Below are 22,930 nucleotides of genomic sequence, written 5' to 3' on the forward strand. Positions count from 1 at the left end.
ACATACATGAGCTACAAAAGAATGATGATATTAACGTGCAACAGATTCGTTCAACTGACAATGTGATTGATTTATTCACCAAATCTTCTCCAATTGCAACTTTCAAGAAGATGCAACACAAGATTGGGATGCAAAAGTTCAAGGATGTTCTCATTAGGGAGAGCAAATACGCGCTGTACTCTTTTACCCTTTCAAGGTTTTGTCCCACCGAATTTTCCTTGTAAGGTTTTTAATGAGGCAGCCTATATGCGTATTGTTAGAGATGTGTACTCTTTTTCCTTCACTAGATTTTTTTCCCACTGAGTTTTTTCTAATAAGGTTTTAACGAATCACATTATCTATCTAGATATTCAAAGGGGAGTGTTATAAATGTATTTACATTATAGTGAATGTCTATCAAGATCTACTTTGATATCTATTAGGATTTGAAGCATCCGTCCTTTACTCAGACTAGGAGTAAGTTTTCTCTATAAATAAAGGGGTTTTGTTCATTGTATTTACAATCTTATGATCTTTCATCCCTCATGAGAAGAAATAAAAATCACTCTCTCTATTCTCTCTACTCTTCTTCTTGTTCTTTCTTGTTTTATCACACGCATTATTTTTGGAGAATTTTCGTGTTTTAGCTTGAAGTTTTTGTTTTTTGTCCAAGTTTTATTTTCACAGTAAAAACTAAAGTAATTATTTTAATATTTGGGTGCAGACGTTTGCTCAGTTGGTTGAGCACCGTCCGTTCCTCACATGTGGGTAGGGATCGAATCCCATTCCCCCTTAGTGTTGATTTTAGAAATTCTCGATATTTTGCATAATTAATGAAAATCTCAATTTTAGGCCTGTCGAAATACATCATTAGCTTTCGATACATCCAACGAAGATATATTTTTTTTCTTTGCAAAGATAGAAAATTAGCTCCCGATATATATTTTTTTTATTTTGAGTTTGTTGAGATACATTACACATTCTATGAATACGTTTTTTCTTTTGTAAAGATACTTAATTAGCTCTAGTATATTTTTTTGATTTTGGATCTATTGAGATCTATAATTAGCTCTTGATATATCCAACAATTAGTTGAGATTTTTTATAATTACTTTGTAAGGGTGAGAATTTATGTAAATATGATAAGTTAAGGTATATGTTTATGTTATTTTTCCAAAAAATATTGTTCTTTTAGGTAAATTTTCCTATACAAGTATGAGGATCAAGGCTGTGATAATGGTTTGTGGCCCAGTATCTCTCCAAACTTGTGTGTATTGGATTATAAAGAATGAGATTCAAACCCAAGTAATTAGTTAGAGCCCAGTGGGCCTGTAAGATGAGTTCAAGCCCCTTACGACACACTCTGCTTCTTTGTCAGCATAGTTTCCCAGCCTCACAATTACTAACTACTGTAGTAAGTACCCCTCACTACCTTGCACTTCACAGCAAATTGAATGGCCACGAATTAAACAGCAATAATATAAATAGTCGCAAACAAATTTTCCAAAATCACTAACACCCCACCTCAATTTTGCAGTAATGGACTTGGTGCATAGGATCGCTTTCTTCTTCTTCTTCTTCTTGGAGGTATGCTCTTATGATTCTTGAAGATTATAATGAGCAACTTCTCCGCTCTCTTTTCCTTTCAAGAATCTTGTGTGCTTACTCAATCATCTATGTTTGGTTCAAAAATCTGAATTTTGGGTTCCTTTTTATGTTAAGTTTCTCTGAACAAAATGCCTTATCTAAATGTCTGGTCTTCTGGGACTAATTCTAGTATGTTACCACATATGGAATCAGAGTTGGCTTCATCTTCTACTTCAGTTTTTACTTGGCGAAAAACTGATAGTTGGGTTCTTGCATACTCCCCCTCACATAATTCTACCTCTGATCATGTATCCAGAAGTTTTAGGTGTCCAAGAGATAAGCCTAAGTTCAGAAAACAAGTTTTTTGCCTGAGGACACAAGTCTTTCCTTTTCGTCTCCCAAAGAAGGATTTTCTTGGACCATCTTTTGCTGTGGCACAGGCCTCTGATGTAAGAGAACAAAATTCACAATCTTTCACTAGAGGGGAACGTGGGGTTGGGGCTTTGACTTGTGTTGAGTTGGAGGAAAAGGGGGACTTGAGTCATAATGTTGAGTTTGGTGATATTGGAAGTGAGGAGGAAGAGGCGGGGAGAGTTAAAGGCGAAAATGTGGATGTTCGAGCTCTGGCACAGAGCTTGCACTTTGTTAGAAATGCAGATGAGGTAGATGAAGTTCTTAAGGATAAGGTTGAATTGCCACTTCAAGTTTACTCATCTATGATTAGAGGTTTTGGTAAAGATAAGAAGTTGAACTCTGCGATGGCACTTGTTGAGTGGTTAAGGAGGAGGAGCAAGGATAATATCGGCTCTGTTAGCTTAAATGTGTTCATTTATAATAGTCTTTTAGGCGCCATAAAGGAGGCGAGGAAGTACAATTTTGTTGATAAAGTCATGAACGATATGGTCTCAGAAGGAGTGGAGCCTAATGTTGTGACGTACAATACTTTAATGAGAATTTATATAGAACAAGGCCGGGAACTTGAAGCTCTCAATCTTTTCAGAGAGATGCCAAAGAAGCGACTCTTTCCTAGTCCTGCATCCTATTCCACTGCCTTGTTTGCTTATCGGAGACTTGAAGATGGATTTGGTGCTATAACTTTCTTTGTCGAGACAAGAGAGAAATATCAAAATGGTGAAATTGGAAATATTGTGGAAGAAAACTGGGAGTATGAATTTGCGAAGCTTGAGGATTTCATAATCCGAATTTGCTACCAAGTGATGCGGCAGTGGCTGGTCAAGGGTGAAAAAGCAAGCACCAATATTCTGAAACTACTAACGGATATGGATAAGGCTAGGCTCCAACCAAGTCGTGCAGAGTATGAACGCCTAGTGTGGGCATGTACCCGTGAAGAACATTATGTTGTAGCAAAAGAACTGTATAATAGGATAAGAGAGATGGATACGGAGATTAGCTTATCCGTCTGCAACCACATCATTTGGTTGATGGGAAAGGCGAAGAAATGGTGGGCAGCTCTTGAAATTTACGAGGATTTGTTGGATAAGGGGCCAAAACCAAACAACATGTCATATGAACTGATAGTTTCTCATTTTAACATACTGCTGAGTGCAGCCAAAAAAAGAGGTATTTGGCGATGGGGTGTTAGGTTGCTGAACAAAATGGAAGAGAAGGGGCTTAGACCAAGCAGTAGGGAGTGGAATGCCGTGCTTGTTGCCTGTTCCAAGGCTTCAGAAACATCTGCTGCTGTACAGATATTCAGGAGAATGGTCGAGAAAGGTGAAAAACCAACAGTTATCTCTTATGGAGCACTGCTCAGTGCTCTAGAGAAAGGCAAGCTCTATGATGAAGCCCTTCAGGTCTGGAAACATATGATCAAAGTGGGCATCGAGCCAAATTTGTATGCCTATACTATTATGGCATCAATTTACACTGCGCAAGGGAAATTTAACATAGTTGATTCAATCATCAAGGAGATGGTTTCCACTGGAGTTGAGCCTACAGTTGTTACGTTCAACGCGATTATCAGTGCATGCGCTCGGAATGGCATGGGAAGCGTTGCATACGAGTGGTTTCAGCGTATGAAAACTCAAAACATAACCCCCAATGAGGTCAGCTATGAAATGCTAATTGAGGCTCTAGCAAATGACGGCAAGCCGAGGCTAGCATACGAGTTGTATGTGAGGGCTATATCTGAAGGCCTGAGCCTTTCTACGAAGGCTTATGATGCAGTCATCTTGTCTGCACAGGCATATGGTGCGACTATTGATCTCAGCATTCTTGGCCCCCGTCCACCAGAAAAAAAGAAAAGAGTGCAAATCAGGAAAAGCTTGTCAGAATTCTGTAATATAGCCGATGTTCCTAGACGAAGCAGGCCCTTTGACAGAGAAGAAATTTTTACTGCTCGGACAAAAGGAACATGATAAGCGCAACTTTTATACTGCTTTGTATGTAGGTCTGCTCTCGAAGATATACAGCTCATTGTTCATATGTGTTCTGCTTCCAACTAAACATATATGCTTCCTCTTGTGTAAAGCTACAATAGTAAGATAACTCTGATAGAAATTTTCTGGATTGAAGCATCCGCCGTTATAATGTAATGTCTCCCTCTATTTCGAGGGCCCAACTGTTTCTAGATACTTAATGATTTTTTCTTTCTCCATTTCAAAACTTTGGATTGATTGATCAATAATGAAACTTAAAAACAAATTCTTTATCAACATAACCAAAAAGAAAAATAGAAAAGGAAGACTGCCGAATGCTATCAAAAACAGCTAAACATAAGTCTTAATATAAGCCTAATACGTTGTTTTCCTCTATTACATATAGAATTTACCTAGGTTCCAAACGTAATTTGCCAAACTGCCCAAGCCATGTTCATAACTCTGGGATTCCATTCAAACTTTAAAATGTATATTCATTTAATAATTTAAATATTAAACTTTGATATCGATACTATCTTGTCACTATGATTTTAGTCACTTATCACATTAGTTATAACTGCTATATATTTGTCAATTGTTGTTTTCACATACCTGCTTTTGATCGAGCATATTTCTTTATTTTAATTTAATTATGTTTTTTTTTATTTGTTATATATTTAAAATTTTAAAAAATATTATAAATTATAATAATTAAAAATTTAAGTTATTTCAAAGCATATAAAAATTTTAATTGACTTGAAATTCTATCATAGCAATATAAATTAGGATAGAGGAAGTCGTTCACTTTTGTTAGTAACTGTTTTGCTTCTCGAGGTTAACCTTTGATTAATATTTTAAGATGTACTTTTTCATCGCATTAATATAAGAATTATTGCAACTTATAGCATTTTTCGTATAGTTTTCGACCATCTAAATTTTAATTTTAATATATTGAGTTATACTCCCTCCGTTTCGAATAAGTGAATTGTTGGGGTATTTATTGATGTTTAAAAATAAGTGAATCATTGAATTTTTTTCTAAATTTACCCTTATAATTTGATAACCAATTAATTTTTGAAAAGGTATTACCAGGTTAGTTTTTTTCTTTTTTGGGGGTAAAAATGAAAAGTTAGTGTTAAATTTATGTCTTTAATGTTTTTTCCTTAATCTGTGTGCCAAAATCCAACAATTCAGTTATTATAAAACGGAGGAAGTACACCGTAAAATATTAGTCAAAGTTCATAGAAGTTGACCTCGAAAAGTGAAACGATGATAAGTAAAAGTGAATAGAGAAGCATTTGAAAATGTCATGAAAAAAGTAATATAAATCACAATAATTTATAAATATAAATATTTGAAGTATGCATAAACAATTGGTTTGACTTTTAAAATTTTATCAATATCATATAAATTTGAAAAATTATGTAGAATTTGAAAAATTATAATAATTAACAACTTAAAATATCTAAAAATTCTATAACAAATTTTAATTTTCTCAAATATTTCATCAATGTCACATAAATTGAGACTACTAATATATAGTATCTAAAAATTATGTAAAAATATTATAAATAAATAATTAACACCTTAAAATATTTAAAAATTATATAAAAAAATAATTAACTTTTCAAAATTTATCATGACACATAAATTAAAATAAAAAAATAATACTAGTATTAATGCGGCACAAACTTCAATTATGTGGTACGAGTATAGATCTGAATGATTTCCTTTTATAAACCACCACCCACACATCACTAATCAAACATTCACCAAACAAAAATATATTGTCGTATTTGGAAATCAAGCAAGTTTCCGTAAGGTGTTTGAATGCTAAGACAATCTAAAACGTCTTATAAAATGTTTGGCCAGTAAATAAAATTGTTTTCCAGAAATAGAAATAACTCTTGCGTTATTAAGAAGAATATATATATATATAATTCAACGTATGTATTTTTCAATTGAAAACAACCTTTTTTTTTTCGTGGTGTCTTGTCCTTTTATTTTTTTTCTGTCTCTTGCTTTTCCTTTTTGAAATTGTCCGTCAATTATAAATACGAGTTATTCTTTTTTTTTTTCTCCTCTTCCTTTTTGGAATAACAAAAAACTATTGCTAGAGAAAAAAGAGAATACGACTTAATATTTTCCATATAATTTCAAAGGCTTTCATAACAATTATTTTAAATAATTTCTCCATATAAATAGTCCTTCTACCAATTAATTGTGACGTAATATTTGTCGTTTTTCATAATTTGTAAAAATTAGCCAAAATCAATATATATCAGTTACGGAAATAAATATTTCTCGAATACCCTAGGCAGCCACAAAATTTATTTTTGCTTCTTAAATAAATGTTTTTGGCCTTTTGTCCAAACAATTTCTAATAATTTGCTACAGAAAATTGTCCCAATCTCAAAATCAAAAAACACCAGTGCTGCATCTTTCAGGAAAGCTGAAAATGATATATACGTATAATAAAGTATTCCATAATTGAAAAAGAGTTGCACTTTGTATACCTTGCTTACAAATACATACAAACGTTATCAATTTTGTTTTTTTTCCTTTCTTTTTTTCTTTTCCACTACTTCAAACACTATTTGTAACCACTTTATTCCCACTAATCTGACAGTTAGCCAACTTTTTTTTTTCTTTTTTCATAAATCCTCAAACCCGCATCACAATCTTCTTTTTAATTTCATAAAGATTCAATTTTTTTTTTCATGAAGACTCGATTTTTTTGGTTGCATTTTGCAAGTTTAATTGATTGGTGAATAGGGGTTGTATTATTGTAGTGATTGTGTGAAGATCGAGCGGTTTTTGATTTAGCTAAGGATAAGAATGGAACCCCCAAGGGGGTTTCTGGCTTCTTTGTGGAACTTCATTTGTTTCTTACCTTACTTCATTGGCTTGCTTATTTTGGGTGTCTTGAAAGGTTCTTTCTTTAACTGTACTTTCTTGTTATTAGATCTCTGTTACTGTTTTATGTTTCTTGTATTTCGATTATCTTATTATGTTATTGTAGTTGAATGCTCTGTCATGCTTTCTTTAGTGTTTTGTTATGACTTCTTCATTTCCGTTATTTTAAAATGTTAACAGCCTCTCTATCATATGTTCTGCGTACTATATCCTCCCTGGATCCTACTTGTTACACTGGTTATGTTGTTGTTGCTTTATTGTTCCAAAGATATTCGTTTAGATTTATATGAATAGAAATAACTGGTTTCTGCCACTTACTCTGTGCAGGTGTCATTTTGTGCCCTTTGGTTCTTGTTATTGTCACTGTTGGAAACTCTGCTCTTATTTTGGGGCTTTGGCCAGTGCACTTTTTCTATACATTTTACTGTCTATGGAGGTGCACTCTTTAGCTACTTTTATCATGGTCAATAACCTTGCGTGTATAAAGATACTCTTTAGTGACTTCCACCTTGTTTGATGAATTGCAGCACAAAGCAACTAGGTCCAGCTTTGAAACTTGTGTTAAGCATATGTGTCCTTGTTATTTCACTTTTCTGGCCGTTTGTTGGATTTGCAAGCAGTGTTGTTGGCGGGGCAGCGTATGGCTTCCTTGCACCCGTGTTTGCCACTTTCCAAGCTGTGGGTGGAAAGAAGACTAATGCCTTCTTTCACAGTATATATGTATGTTTTTATGATTCCTATTTCCAACATTGTTAATATCTCATATCTCCTTTTGGTTTTGAGTTTGTGAATTGCTTCATTGTTGATGGTAGGATGGGACTTGGGACACGGTGAAAGGAAGCCTTACTATTGTTAGGGATGTGAGGGATGTGTTATACCATTCCTACTTCTCAATAATGGATGATTTGCGACTTCAGGGACCTCCTGGTGGAAAATACTATGAGATCAGGTTTTGTTGAATCATCTATCTCGAAGTTCTTTTTCCCATCTTCTCCAATTTGAAGTTGGGTAATTTTCTATAATTCCATACCTCATATCTTTCATTATCAGAGAGTTTCAGATAACAAGTTAGTATGGCAACTCAGTGAATGAATTGTATCTATACTTGTTCTGGAAAATACAACAAAGCAGATTGGCGTTGTTTGAGAATTGCGTGCTCTACTTTTATTTCACTCTGTCCGTTGAAGCCTACACCTCAAAGCTTTTCTTGCTTAGTGCAAAGGAAGGATTTTTTAGGGTGTAGTTTTAGCTGCTGACGCTTTCTTGACGGCCCCTATCATGTGTGAATGACAGGGGAGAGGACCTTGTATGGTGGTGTAATTTTAGCTACAGAAGCTTGGACGGCATTCCCTGTCAACTATGAATAACAGATGAGAGAATATCTTGTATGGTGGTTAACCTAAACGGGAAACATAAATGGAGAATCTAAAGGTCCCCTTTTTTCCTGGATTTTCTCAGAATCATTTCCAAGACTGCATCTTTCCCCTTTTTGTTCGATCTATTTTTGTATTCGCTTATCCCAAAAAATAAAAATGAAGGGGAGCCTTGGAGTAACTAGTAAAGTTGTTGCCATGTGACCAGGAGGTCACTGGTTCAAGCCTTGAAAACAGCCTCTGACAGAAATACAAGGTAAGGCTGTGTACAATACACCCTTGTGGTGGGCCCTTCCCAGACCCTGCGCATAGCGAGAGCTTTAGTGCACCAGTATGTCCTTTTTTTTTTTTTTTTCATTCCAAAAATATATCCCTGTTACTAAATTAGCAAACTATACAAAAAGAAAGATAAGGAGTATGTACTTACTGTTTGTAGCATCTTTATACTACGTCTACATCTTCCACATAGTCTGCTAGCTAACAGATACTACAAGTGGGGTTTGGGGAGGATGGTGTGTACGCAGCCTTACCCCTACCTTGTGCAGGTAGAGAGGATGTTTCTCATAGATCTCTGTCTTAAGTAAAGCATATGAAATCACGTATCAAAATTTTTCATACCAAAACAAATCCAACAACACTGTCAAATGCTTCTTCTTTTTTTGATGAAGTAATAAGAAATTGCATTACTGGCATCAAGAAGATGCAGAATATTACAAAAGTTAGAGAAAGACAGAAGTACATTAGCTCAAAAACAAAAGGCTACACTAGTACCAGGGAGCTAACAAAGTTCAGAAAGTTCTCAGGGGAATCTATGGGTGAAAGGTTATGCCAACTATATAGATACAAAAGACACCTAGCCTTAAGGGAGTGATTTGGAGTTGATAAACCTTCAAAACATCTGTTGTTCCTTTCAGACCATACGCACCAACAAATACAAGAAGGTATCATCTTCCAGATTAGCTTGATGGCCTTACCAACTCTCCAATTGCACCAACACTCAAAGGCCTCTTTGGTGCTATGTGGCATTACCCATTTAATATCAAATATAGACAGAAACATACTCCATAAGCCAGCAGCAACTTTACAATGTAAAAATAGATGATTGTTGGACTCAATGTTCTGATGTCACATGTAACATATGTTGGCAATCTGAAATTTCCTTTTCTTAAGGTTATCTTGAGTAAGGCAAGCTTCATGAAGAGCTGTCCAGCTGAAGCATATGATCTTTGGTGGGAGCTTTGTCTTCCATATCAACTTCCATGGTATCAAGCACTCCATTAGGAGCAAATGAGATTACATAGCTTGCTTTCACCGAGTATTTACCATCCTTGTCACTATCCCACCGTAACTTGTTTGCTTCCTGGACATTTATCACCAGGCCTTCTAGCCTAGAGAACAAGTTAACCACTTCTTCAATTTCTCAATCCTGTAGGTTCTTTCTGAAAAGTACATTCCAGGTGTTGTATTCCCTATTTTGAGATATGGAAGAATTTGGTGCACGGGCAATTTGAAACAGCCTAGGGAATTCCTACATCAGAATGATATTGTCCAGCCACCTATACTTCCAAAACCTGATATGTATACCATTACCTGCTACCAACCGAGTGTTTTGAAAGAACTCATCTTTAAGCTTGCATATACTCTTCCATAGGCCTACACCATGAGGGGAGTTGGACAGCTTGGAGCACCAATGATTTTTGACTCCAGGTTTTGCCTTGATTACTTCCTTCCATAGAGCTTGATCCACCTGAGTATACCTCCATATCCATTTCATGAGTAAGCATTTGTTGTGAAGTGCTAAATCTTTTATGCCCAATCCTCCCATTTGTTTTGGCCTTACCACTTTAATTCACTTCACCAGGTGAAACTTGTGATCCTTATTGTTACCCTCCCATAAGAAATCCCTCCTGATCCTATCAAGCTGCTTCAATATCTTGCTAGGTATGGGAAATAGAGTTATGTAGTAAGTTGGAATACTGTCTAACACGCTGTTAATCAGTGTCAATCTCCCACCCATTGAAAGATATTGCATCTGCCAAGATGCCAACTTTTTCTCAAACTTCTCAATCACCCCATCCCAAATACATGTAGATCCAAATGCGGCACCCAGAGGTAGTCCAAGATAAGTGGTTGGGAGGGAACCAATGTTACAACCAAGTATTCCTGCAAGCTCTTCTAGGTCTGAAACCTCATTAACAGGGAATATAACACTTTTTAACATGTTTATATGAAGGCCCGAAAGTGATTCAAAGATGAGCAGTGCTAGATTTAGGTAAAGAACTTGAGACCTATTTGCTCCACAGAAAACAAGGGTGTCATCAGCATACAGTAATTGTGAGACATTAACAGTGTTCCTTGTGCCAACATTAAAACCATCTAGCCGTTGCAGCTGCTTGGCCTTATCCAACATATTACTAAGGCCCTCCATGGCTAAGATAAAAAGAAAAGGAGAGAGGGGATCTCCCTGCCTGAGCCCCTTTTGTGGTGAGAAGAAACCAACTGGACTTCCATTCACTAGAACTGAATACTTCATTGTGGTGATGCTGAACTTGATCCATTTAATCCACCTTTCTCCAAAACCCATTTGTCTCAAAATGGAGAAGAGGTATGACCAATTGAGTTGGTCAAAAGCTTTTTCTATGTCTAGTTTGCATAGGATGCCCGGTTCCTTACTTTTTATTCTCCAATCCAGAACTTCATTTGCAATTAGAGCCGCATCTGTGATTTGCCTGTCCTTGATGAAAGCATTTTGATGATTGGAAACAAGTTTTCCCATTACAACCTTGAGCCTTTCTGCCAGCACTTTGGCCGCGATCTTGTAAAATCTCCCAATTAGACTGATTGGCCTATAATCTTTTAGGTGAATTGCTCCTTTTTTCTTTGGCACCAAAGCAATAAAGGATGCATTGCTAGATCTGACCATGCTATCATGTTGGTGGAAATAGTTTAAAGCCCCCATAACATCTGATTTAATAAACCCCCAAGATTTTTGAAAGAAAGCCATTGTAAAACCATCGGGGCCGGGTGCCTTGTCTGGTGAACATGTCAATCTCCCAAACGCTTCTTCTTAAAATCAACAAAGATTCAAGTTGGGTCATACAAACCTCAAAGCACTTACTATTTAGTTTCTCTTAATTCTAACAAAAGGGAAAACGTCAATCCCCTGGGTTTTCTAGCTATTTTAAGACAACCAGTATGAGGTCAAGATGTTATTCTACTTGTCCACCAGTCAAAATCCCCATATTCCTATGTCAGAACAGAAATGACAATGAACTATATGTTACTCTACTTGTTTGCAAGCCAGAATCTCCTTCCCGTAACAAACAGAGACAGAGATGCATTTGTTTTTGGAAATAGTCGGTAGTTGCTACAATTCTTTAGTCTAAGTTGCATGTTGTAGGTCTCTGCACTTAAGATTTGCATTTTAAAAAGTCTCCTGTTTTCCTTAACAAAAATGTTCTTTGATTTTCATAGATTCAACTTATGTTGTTTACCTGCAAGCATATGTTGGGAGTTTGGATGCATAATTATTCTTCATGAGAGATTTACTTTTTGCTTAGAAGTTACTTTGCAATCTGTTGCAGGTTGTTTTATATTCCTTTGGCGCTAATAGCTGTGGCACTAGGACTCCTGGTTGACATACCGACGATCATAGTAATTGCTGCTTGCAAATTCCCTTACATGCTTTTCAAGGGGTGGCGTCGTTTGTTTCATGATTGTATAGGTCGAGAAGGGCCTTTTCTAGAGACAATCTGTGTACCATTTGCTGGTCTTGCTATCTTACTCTGGCCACTGGCTGTTGTTGGTGCGTTCATTGGATCAATGTTAGCAAGTATCCTGCTAGGTGCTTATGCAGGAGTAGTTGTATATCAGGTTAAGTTCCTTTTTTTCTCCAACTCCTTACTTCAGGGACCTCAAAATTGCCTCGTGTTTTATATATTTCCCGAACTGCTAAAGTTTTACCAATGCCTTCTACTTCAGGAATGTTCTCTTTGGTTGGGGCTTTGCTATATCGTTGCTTCCTTGTCTATATATGATGAATATAGCAATGATGTGCTAGACATGCCAGAAGGCTCCTGCTTCCCTAGGTTCTGATAACTGCAACATTTTAACCTCCATACTGTGATAATTGACAAACATACATTTAATTTCAAATAATTTTGATAGTTGCCACACATCTGTGGCATTCATACAGGCCTCAGTACAGAAAGAAGACTACATCAAGGACCAGCTCTTTCTCAAAGCCTGACTCTGTCCGAAATCCACCATCTCGTGCAAATTCCATGAATGGCCCCATGGTCGAGTTGAAACCCCTTGAGGTATACTCTAATTGTTTGCTTTTGTGATGCTTCACCAGTACCTGGCTGTGAATTTTGGCGCTAATTTGCACTCAACATATATTGCAACTGCAGCTTCTTGATGGCTTATTCAAGGCCTGCCAACATCACGGCGAAATCATGGTATCTAAAGGAATAATTACGCAAAAAGACATTGAAGATGCCAAGTCTAATAAAGACGATGGTCAAGTCATTAGCATTGGTTTGCCTGCCTATTGCATCCTCCAGACCCTTATACGATCTGCCAAAGCCAATAGTACCGGTATTTTGTTATGTAAGTACAATATACAAATTTGATCATGTAATATAGAATTGGGATTATAAGAAGAGACTGATCAGATTAACCTTCTTTTAATGCAGATGATGATGTTACTGAAGTAACTAGCGTTAACAGGCCCAGAGATGCCTTCTATGAGTGGTTTCTGAATCCACTCTTGATCATCAAGGACCAAATCAAAGCTGAGAATCTTTCTGAAAGTGACGAGGAGTACCTTGGCAAATTGGTTTTGTTGAGTGGTGATCCCGAGAGGTTGAGGAATTCAAATATTGGATCACCACCTGAGTCTGAACTGCGGCGAGCTGAGTTTGAGGCGTTAGCTCGAAGGTGATGATCCTTGTTTTCCTGTGAAATACAGAATCGTTATTTTCTTTTTTACCGCTCGTGGCACTCAGATTTTTGTATTAACTCTCCCGATTTTGTCATTAAGACTACGAGGCATCACCAAATCTATATCAAGATATCCAACATGGAGGCGCCGCTTTGAGAGTAGCATCAAGATTATGATGGAAGAACTGGCCAAGAAGAATGGCGATAGTAGAACATCAGAAGGTTCAGGACCTCGAAACATTCCCAGGTCAAAAAGCATGTTTGCTCGTATGCTTAGCGACAAATCTTTCAGGATCAGAAACGGCAAGAGTGGATATGATCAAGAGGCTCAACTGGTAGATACTGACAGAGATGTTGAAATTCAATGATAATATGTATAGCATCATTGAACATTTCTTGTCTGTAGCTTCAGTAGCATACGTGTTGTAATCTTTTCTCCCCCCTTCTTAACATGATTGGATTTGCTTGAAAATCCTAGTAGGAACGGATTAGGATGATGTCTTCTGTGCTAATGCTTTAAAATGAGCATGTGTTGTAATATTGGCCAAAGGAGTAGCCTTTTTTTTTTCTCAAGATAAAACTTTCTTTTGTCCCTCTTCAGAGATAAAAACTAGCATGCTTTGCTTAATCTGTTTGTACACTTTTAGTCAGGTTTAGATTGACAGAAGCTGGCAAATGAATTGTATATTTCTTGGACAAAGTTTATGAGCTGTGCATCAGTTGATTAAATATTTGCATTGCAGCTTTAGATAAAACTCCTTTTTTCCTCTCCTTGGAATAAAGGAAGGTTTAGCCAGTGTTTTCAAGTAGCACTCGTAGAAAAACTCACGCAATCATCAAATGATCTGATAAATCAAAAGAGTAATATTTTGATCTAGTAACAGCAAACGCTGATCATGTAAGGGTACTAAATTGGTTCATAAAAGTAAACACCGTATTGAATATTCATTCTGCAACATCAAACTCAAAGAACAAATACAAACAGAATCATTCTGATTTACTTGTCCTGGAATATGGTTCTTTTGACAAGACAGGGTGTAGAACTGAGAGTTCGAATTTCTTTTAGACTGCTCTTGATTCAAGCAGCCTACAGCTAAAAATGCAACAAGAACACTGGGCCTTGTTTAATAAGTAGAATGAAATAAAGCTTCTTGTTTAATTACCAGAACTAGCATTACCCAATTGGAAACAGAAATAGAAGAAAATGAGAAATCAACTAATCAGACGGAATGAGGTAAAAAGCAGATGCTTCCTACTCCTTCTTTCTGTTGTCCTTCAGTTGGCCCCTCTTCCGAATTCCCATGTTGAACTTCAGACGCCAAGCATCAACAGCTGACTCTGGCAATGAATATAGCAAACCCCACAGAAGAGAATGGGGCCAGTAAGGAGTGCACCTAGGGTCATGACCAATCCATCGTAGCGCAGCCCGAGCATAACCATCAGTTGAGGGAACAAAAAATGAAGACCTTCTGATTGACGCCATTTTTGTCGCCACATACAATGGCACCTATATTTGGAAAACCAAGAATAATGTTGGATCAGTGGAAAGTAAAGAAATGTAACGGAGGATGCACCTCCAACTTTAACCAGTTCTTATTCAACGCATTTTATTCATGATTTTAAACCAGACAAATTCACTCAACTACAAAAAATCACTCCAAATGCTTAATAATGATAGAAGGGTAAGTTGAAAGGTAATACACAAACTTCTTCTGTATTAGCTCACATGTTCGTCCATAATGAACAACTAGCAATAAGAAACTCTACAACCAAACACCCAACAATGGTGCCATTTCTAAGATTCTTATACAAGACTTTTTGTATGCTCCTAAAATAGGTGGTTCGTGTTGTAGAATAAATATATCAAGAAGCAAAAGACGGAAGAATCCAGGGCATTAGGACATAACAAAGTAGGGAACTTCACATGAGACTTAGTTGAAAGGTAATATACACACTTCTTCCGTATTAGCTCACATGTTCGTCCATAATGAACAACTAGCAATTAAAAACTCTACAACCAAACACCCAACAATGGTGCCATTTTTTAGATTCTTATATGAGACTTTCTGTATTATGCTCCTAAAATAGGTGTTTCGTGTTGTCGAATAAATATATCAAGAAGCAAAAGACGGAAGAATCCAGGGCATTACGACATAACATAGTAGGGAACTTCACATGGGACTTGAATCCCAACATAAGAAAGATTATGATTACAACTTTCAAAATTGACAAGAAAAATAGGATCAGAAGCCAGTATATCCAAACCATAATCATTTGAGGCATCCAGAACACTGATGAAAAGCCAGTAAAGCCAAGGGCATACACATACCTGGCATTGTACATCAATTCCGCTCTTATTGTACTCTACATAGAGGCATCTGGAGAACTGATCAATGTATCTGAAAAATGGATCCAAGAATTTAACGCAGCACTAAAGATTATTAGGGAACAACTACTATCTCATGCTTAAACATACAAATCTTACTAAAAGTCTAATAAATTGTCATTATTAAGAACAAATGTTCAGATGTTACAAGAAGTCTCCAGAATCAATTCAGTTTTTACAATAAGTCGTGAATCTTCATCCCATGAACAAGTTGACCTCTTTTAAATAATAGAGGAGAGCAGGATTCATTTCATCCAATTATCGCGTAAGTTGTTTGGTAGAGTATATAAGAAAAGTACTTACTGCTGACTAGGTTGTATTAGTAATGTCGGAATTAGTTACGCTGGGACTATTTCCTTCCGCGGTTTCATTTGGTGTATTAAAGACAGTTCTATCTTTACTATGCTTATCCATGTATTGCTAATACCTAATGCATCCTACCGAACGATCCCTAAATCTCTGATGAGGACGTCTCCATTAGCAATATGAACTAATAAGGACCTCAAGCAAGGATATAATCAGATACCTCAAATTTAGTATTTGGAAATCCCTCCATATGCACACAAATTTAAGTTCACATGTGTACTTCATGAATATCAACAAACAGTTTATCCCTAAGATACTTTACAAATTTCAAGTTGGCTACAAAGTCTATCAACGTGTATATTTTTTTACTCTTCTTCAAATAAATTTCCGCGTAAGGTGCAATCATTTGCTATCATTCAATCCAAAAGAACCTCAAAATTCCTACAAATCAGAGAGGGAAAAACAGCTCAACTTACGCTTTGGTAGCGGCATAAACAGCGTAAAGTGGATCAGCAGGGATAACATTAGCAGCACCAGAACCAATATTAACAATAGCACCTCTTTTCCTCTGAACCATACCAGGTAAAACAGCTTGAGTAACCTTAGTAGTTCCTTCCACATTAACTTTAATCAAATCAGCCAACAATTTATCATCCACTTCATGAAAAAATCTAGCATAAGGATACGAAACCCCAACGTTATTAATCAAAACCCCAATATCTAATCCTTCAATTATCTCCTTAATCTTCTTAACCCCTTCATCCAAATCACCAGAGAAATCAACCACCACTGTCTTAATCTCGACTTTCCCATATTTAACCTTAATTGAATCACAGACATCCTTAAGTTTATCAGGATTACGACCCACAAGTATTAAATTAAGCCCCTTTCTAGCTAATTGGAAAGCAAAAGCCTTTCCAATACCGTCAGTAGGTGCGGTAACAAGTGCCCATGACCCATATTTCTTGAGATTCTTGGCAGGTCTAAGGAAATTAACATAGACCCATCTGAGCAGTATGACTGAAAAGCTCAAGACTTTCAAGATACCTAAAGAGAGAAGCAAAACAAGCCATATTGGCTGAGATTTGAGCTGATGGTAGATGCAAGATTCCATGTGTGAGTGGAAAACAAACAAACAAACAATAGGTCTCGCTAGAGAAATGTATTAATATATACAGCAAAATATAACGTATAGATCTTAAAGATTTGATCTTTTGGGGCGTTACGTCCGATGGGTTGTGAATATTATGGGGAATTAATTATAATTGCACATGGAATGGGAATGGGAATGGAACAGAGAGAGAGAGAGAGTGACACCAAGTGTAAAGGAGTAATTGGATCATGGTTAGGCAGATGTGGTTGGGCTTTAATAGGGTGCCCAAATGGAAATAATTAATTAATATTGGGAAGTCAATGTTGGATTTTGACATTATTGGGAAGCATGGGTTTGTTAAAGTTAGATAAACAAGATTTGGTATTGCTATGGACTTAGGTGACCTATTCTGGGATACCCAAAATCTAACTTCTTCAATTTATAATGTTAATGTATAGCTAATTTTAGAAGATTTAACTAAAATATCCAAGCACCTCATTGTTAAAGTTCAAAAATAACTGAGATTTTTGGAAGTTTTGGGGAGTAAAATATTAAATATATATTAGCTTTAATCTATTAATAGATACTGAAAAATTCCATATAAAAGATATGTGAGATTTTTGAAAGTTTTGGAGGATAAAATATTAATATATATTAGTCTTTGTCTATTAGTTTTATTTGACAAAAAAATAATAAAGGCAAATTATTAAAAAAATTAAAATACCTGAAAACTTGCACATAATTACCTGCTTCAACGAACCAATTCGTGTTAGTATAAATAATATGGTAGAATTTTAATTAATTTCTAAACTCTAAATTTTAGAAATTGTGATATAGTTAAAAATCATCTTTTTACTATTTTTTTTCTTTAATTATTACTTTATTAAATTAAGGACTTCTATATATAGGAAGAAACATAATATAATAAATATTTGAAAAGAAATATATAAATCCTAAAATACATTAAAAAAAATTAAGAATCCTAAAATATATATAAAAAATAATTACCTATATAAAGAGTTACATTGTACTCATGCTTGAACAACACACACATACAGCGGATCATTTCAGAGGTAATTCTCTTTTGGTCGCTTTTTTGTAAAAAAAAAATTATATGCATGTTGATATATTTGTCCACATATGCATGTATGTTTCTTCAAAGTATTTATATTGATCTGTATTAGTACTCTTCTTACATGCAATTATTTATGATTTAATTTTTTCTCTATCTGATAAAGGAGGGTGACCTCTAGAAATTGGACTAACGATCATTAGCCTTTTAAGGATAATTTTTTGCCCTCTTTTTTCCTAAAGTTTGTATGGAATTTGGTATTTTTTATGTCTTCCTTAATCTTTTGTAAAAATGCAATATGATGTAATTGCTAATTAAATTCCAATTTAATTGTTATGATGAGCTTTTGCTATATATTTGTTGAATTTACGAATTTTGATGGTGATATATTTTTATAATTGTTTTTTTATGAGTTTTGAAGGTGCAACTTATAACAGTTTTATCAGTTTTAAGTCTATATTATAGATGGGTGTTTGGTTGGACTTTCAAAGTTTTTTTATGTAATGATTAGGTTTAATCATATCATTCTAATATCTCAAATGTCATATTATTTTGCTGTTGTTTCTTAGAAACTTTTTATGTCAAGGTTAGATTTAATAGTGTTATTCTCTAATATCATATTGTTCTTTTTAATTTTTTGTTCTGTTTACTGTTTGTTGTTTTTTCTACTTAATACAAGTGATAAATGAATGTTTGGTTGGACTTTGAGAAATTTTTGTGTAAAAGTTAGGGTTTAATTTTTATATTGTTGTGGTTATTATTTTTATTTTATTTTTCTGCTTAATACAAATGATAGATGTATGTTTGGTCGAACTTTAAAATTTTTTGTTTAAAAATTAGATTTAATCATGTGTAAAAAGTTGCAACCTTTCATTGGGACCTAGATTGAATAGAACATTAAAATTGTTGCCTCCTCTCCTATACTTAAAATCATTAGGATTAAGGATTGGTACATGGAGTAGTTAAAAAATGGACTCGAGCAATTAAATAAAATAAAATAAAATACTAGAAGAAACAAGAGTTGAAGAGAATTTTCTCATAGTATATTGATGCTTCACTCTTTGAATTATTGGGACTGATTCTATTGTTAGAGTTGTAGTATTAGTTTGATTCTCTTAACTATATATTACAAAATAGGAGCATTGTTAACAAAATAATGAGAACAGATTTACCATTTTAAGGCTTCGACTAGCAACTTTTCCTTCAGTTTTAATGTAATTCACACTATTTTAATATTATTTGTATTATTTGAAAGTAATTTTACTTATTAGAATGAACTATGTGTTCAACATATATATAGTAAATCTTTCCTTATTAGAAGTCATCAAAATTAATAATATATAGTTAATATCCTTTTCATTAATTTAAGAAAATTTGAAAAATCTAGAAATAAATATGAATTGTTAGAATAAAAAAAATATAAGAAATACCAAATTTTTAAAAAAAATTAGTAAGTAATCAAAGATTTTTTAAGAATTTAACTTTAAAAATAAGAAAAGATTTTAAATATAGAAAAAAATAATCGTACTACAAATACGGTTCAAATCGATGCGTCTATCTTAGCCTCATGCAGCAAGAAAAAAAGGTATTGCATGACGATCTATTAACTACTTGGAATTTTTTGTGGTAAAATATATATGTGCTTATAGTAAAATATATGTTATGTTTATATTATTGAGTATATTAAAATGTGAAGGATCTTTGGAAAATGAACTCAACTTTTTGCACTTTATTAAAAAATCTTCACAATAGACAAAATCATCTAATTTTAAATAATCAAAAGTTACACGTGCGAGGCTTGTACAACTAAACTAACATATATTAAAAGTATGAAGATCCTTAGAAATATGATCTGAACTTTTTTGCCCTTCATCAAAACTCTTTACAATATACAAAATCATCTTTTCACTTATTTTCTCCAATTATTATTTAATTATATTTATAATATTAAATTACGACTTTCAAATCTAAGAAATTAAGGAGTCCTAAAATATATGACTAGAAAATAATATATGGTAAGACTCCTAACGTATATAAAAAGCATTCAGTTATTTTAGACAATCACGTGTATAATCAAGTATAAGTTTCCAATTATGGAAATTACCTGCACGGCCATAGGTCCATTGAGAATGGAATTAATGTTTTCCATAAGTTTAATTATAGAGTTAGATTTTTATCTAAGGTAAGTTATAAAAATTATTATTTTAATCAAAATAAAAAAATTTATAGTTAATTCTATATAAAGGGTAGTGGAAAGATTTCATAACATAATTTTTCGATTCATGAAAAAGTTGTTATTATGAGAAAAGTGCTCCAAAGAATTCTAAAATATATGGCAAGAAAATAATATATGTTTAGACTTCTAATATATATGAAAAGCATAAGAAGAATGGTATGTGACGTGTAATTTTATTTTGACTTTTTTATATTCTTTATAGTAACTTTTTTTTGTGTGTATTTTGACAATATTTTTGAGTTCTATATTTTCATGGTGGGATTATATTCATTGTTTCTTCTAATGTTGTTAAACAAATAAATTGTAAGTATGAACATGTCAATTTTTTTTCATGCCAAACTTTCAGATAATTGGATACATACGTTAACAAGAGTGAGATGTTGTTTCTTTTCTGATTGTTACAATTATATTATTGTACAATTGATCAATTTACAATTGTTGTTGATTTAATTATTCTCAAATATATTATTTTTCATGTCTAGATACCTCATTATTATAATTTAAATTGACCCACAATATTGGTATACAATTTATTATGTAATATTTATTACTATCGTATCTATTGTTAGAAACTGTTTAGCTTAATACAAATGGTAAATGAATGTTTGATCTATCGAAAATAATTTCTCTATCTTTCGAAGATAGTTATAAGGTATCTATTTTATCCTTCATAGATTCGACATATGAGATTATATTACAACTTCTCTTAAAACTGAAGGTATGACTATTGAATCATAATTTTTGTTAGTTAGTCAAGGGTCTGTTGACTCTACATATGAGATTATATTGAAAATTATCTTGAGATTGAAGGTATAACAATTGAATCATATTTTTTATAAGTTAGATGAGAGCCTGTTGACTCTACATTCACATGAGATTATATTGAAAATCTTGAGATTGATGACCTACTATTGAATCATAATTTTTGTAAATTAGCCAAGGGTTTATCTAAAATAGTTTCTCTACCCTACAAAGGTAGTGATAAGGTATCTGTTCTATTCTCCACAGAATCCATAGCAAGCCGAAGGTCTATCGAATAACAGTTTCTCTACCCTATAAATGTAGTGATGAGGTATCTATTCTATTTCCACATATGAGATTATATTGAAAATTATCTTGAGATTGGAGACATAAAAAATTAAAATCACATTATTTATAAGTTAGTGGAGGGTTTATCAAAAACATTCTCTCTGTTCTACAAAACTAGTGATAAGGTATGTATTCTATGCTTTACAGAATACACATGTGAGATTATATTGAAAATTATCTTGAGATTGAACGCATAACTATTGAATCATAATTTTTGTAAGTTTATTGCGTATTGTTTTATTCAATGATTTTTCAAACAGTAATTGAAGTACCGTGTTCAATGTCTGTATCAACAACAAAATTTATTAAAAATAATCATTTCGTTATTTCCTAATATTTGTAAATAGTCATGTCATTTATTTATTTTTCTAATATTTAAGAACAGTCATTTAATCAATTTTTAACATAAGAAATAATTATGTAATGATTTTCATAATATTTAAGACTTTGAAATCTACAACAATCATTTTCTTTTTTACAAAAAATAATTTTATTCTTTTTATATAATTTTATTAATTAACGTTAGACACATGTGGAAAGTACATACACTAAATTAGTACTATATTAAAAGTTAAGATGTAAAGTGTTATTTGAATTTTTCGTCCTTTATTAAAAACCGTTATAATAGATAATTTTTTTTCTTTACTTATTTTCTTCAATTGTTAATTAATTATCAAAAAAAAAAACTAAAATATATGATGATAATTAAAAAGTCCTAGAATATTTTTTTTCCATCATATTAAATAAAGGAAAGTAAAAGCCAGTTAAGAAGAGAAAATATGTAAAATTAATTTTCCCTTTTTACTGAAAAGGTATTATCCTTCAATATATATGGTGTACCTATTTAATTTTGGTCCATTAGTGACATCTAGATTTTGAGGAAGGTCCATTTTTTTGAAAAAAATAAATAAAGAGCTAATATTTATGGACGAAAATATGTAATTGTATAATATTATACTATTTGATTCAACTCATATTTGTGTATAAGTATAGCTTTTACATAAGATTGATCATGGGTTTCATGCTTTAGATAAAAAAACGATCCAAATCGAATTGATTAAATAAATTGAATTTTGTTTGATTTAATTTTGTATTTTAAAAATCGATAATAGTTGAACTAATTTTGATTTTGTTCAAAAAAGTCGAAGAAATACTTAAATTTTAATTTAAAATAAACAAAGAATATACGTGATGTACGTGCGTTTAAACTAGTATATATATATATATATATATATTATTTCAAATAAATTTTAAAATTATATATTTACTATTAAAATTTTTAAGTCCGGCTAACATACAAGGCCCCACATTTTAATTGTTATGTGCACGTATTCTTCTATATATAACTGATTTAACAACCGTTCCCCCAATCGTACTAAAACAAAAAATTCAACATTATGCTAATTTTATCTTTTTTAAAAAATATTTTCTTTATAGTGTATTTACTTATAAATCGTACACTATTATATTGTTAGGAGGTGTATATTCATATTTTTCTATGTGGCCGGCCACTACCTTCACGTTCTCACATTTTTCATTAGTGGTGTAAAGCCAAAACATTACCCTTTGAA

General features: G+C 33.4%; 3 protein-coding genes across 3 annotated transcripts; 2 read left to right on the plus strand and 1 right to left on the minus strand.

Annotated features, from left to right (window-relative positions):
• Positions 1 to 1,357: 1,357 nt before the first annotated feature.
• On the plus strand, positions 1,358 to 4,191 carry LOC107860710 (protein LOW PHOTOSYNTHETIC EFFICIENCY 1, chloroplastic). Its single transcript, XM_016706166.2, has one exon. The coding sequence runs from the start codon at positions 1,716 to 1,718 to the stop codon at positions 3,942 to 3,944; it is 2,229 nt and encodes a 742-aa protein (XP_016561652.1). The 5' UTR covers positions 1,358 to 1,715; the 3' UTR covers positions 3,945 to 4,191.
• A 2,240-nt stretch (positions 4,192 to 6,431) lies between these two features.
• Positions 6,432 to 13,877, plus strand: LOC107860711 (uncharacterized membrane protein At3g27390). The gene is made up of 10 exons (XM_016706167.2): positions 6,432 to 6,876; positions 7,188 to 7,296; positions 7,388 to 7,580; positions 7,673 to 7,809; positions 11,818 to 12,106; positions 12,215 to 12,321; positions 12,429 to 12,552; positions 12,646 to 12,844; positions 12,931 to 13,174; positions 13,278 to 13,877. Exons 1-10 carry the CDS (start codon positions 6,783 to 6,785, stop codon positions 13,543 to 13,545), a joined length of 1,764 nt encoding a protein of 587 aa, XP_016561653.1. The 5' UTR covers positions 6,432 to 6,782; the 3' UTR covers positions 13,546 to 13,877.
• A 274-nt stretch (positions 13,878 to 14,151) lies between these two features.
• On the minus strand, positions 14,152 to 17,373 carry LOC107860712 (very-long-chain 3-oxoacyl-CoA reductase 1). Its single transcript, XM_016706168.2, has 3 exons — positions 16,346 to 17,373; positions 15,507 to 15,576; positions 14,152 to 14,684 (listed from the first exon to the last, which is right to left on the minus strand). The coding sequence occupies exons 1-3, from the start codon at positions 16,981 to 16,983 to the stop codon at positions 14,430 to 14,432; spliced, it is 963 nt and encodes a 320-aa protein (XP_016561654.1). The 5' UTR covers positions 16,984 to 17,373; the 3' UTR covers positions 14,152 to 14,429.
• Between the last annotated feature and the right edge of the window lie 5,557 nt (positions 17,374 to 22,930).

The sequence above is a fragment of the Capsicum annuum genome, chromosome 2 (assembly GCF_002878395.1).
Source record: "Capsicum annuum cultivar UCD-10X-F1 chromosome 2, UCD10Xv1.1, whole genome shotgun sequence".
NCBI classification, from domain to species: domain Eukaryota; kingdom Viridiplantae; phylum Streptophyta; class Magnoliopsida; order Solanales; family Solanaceae; genus Capsicum; species Capsicum annuum.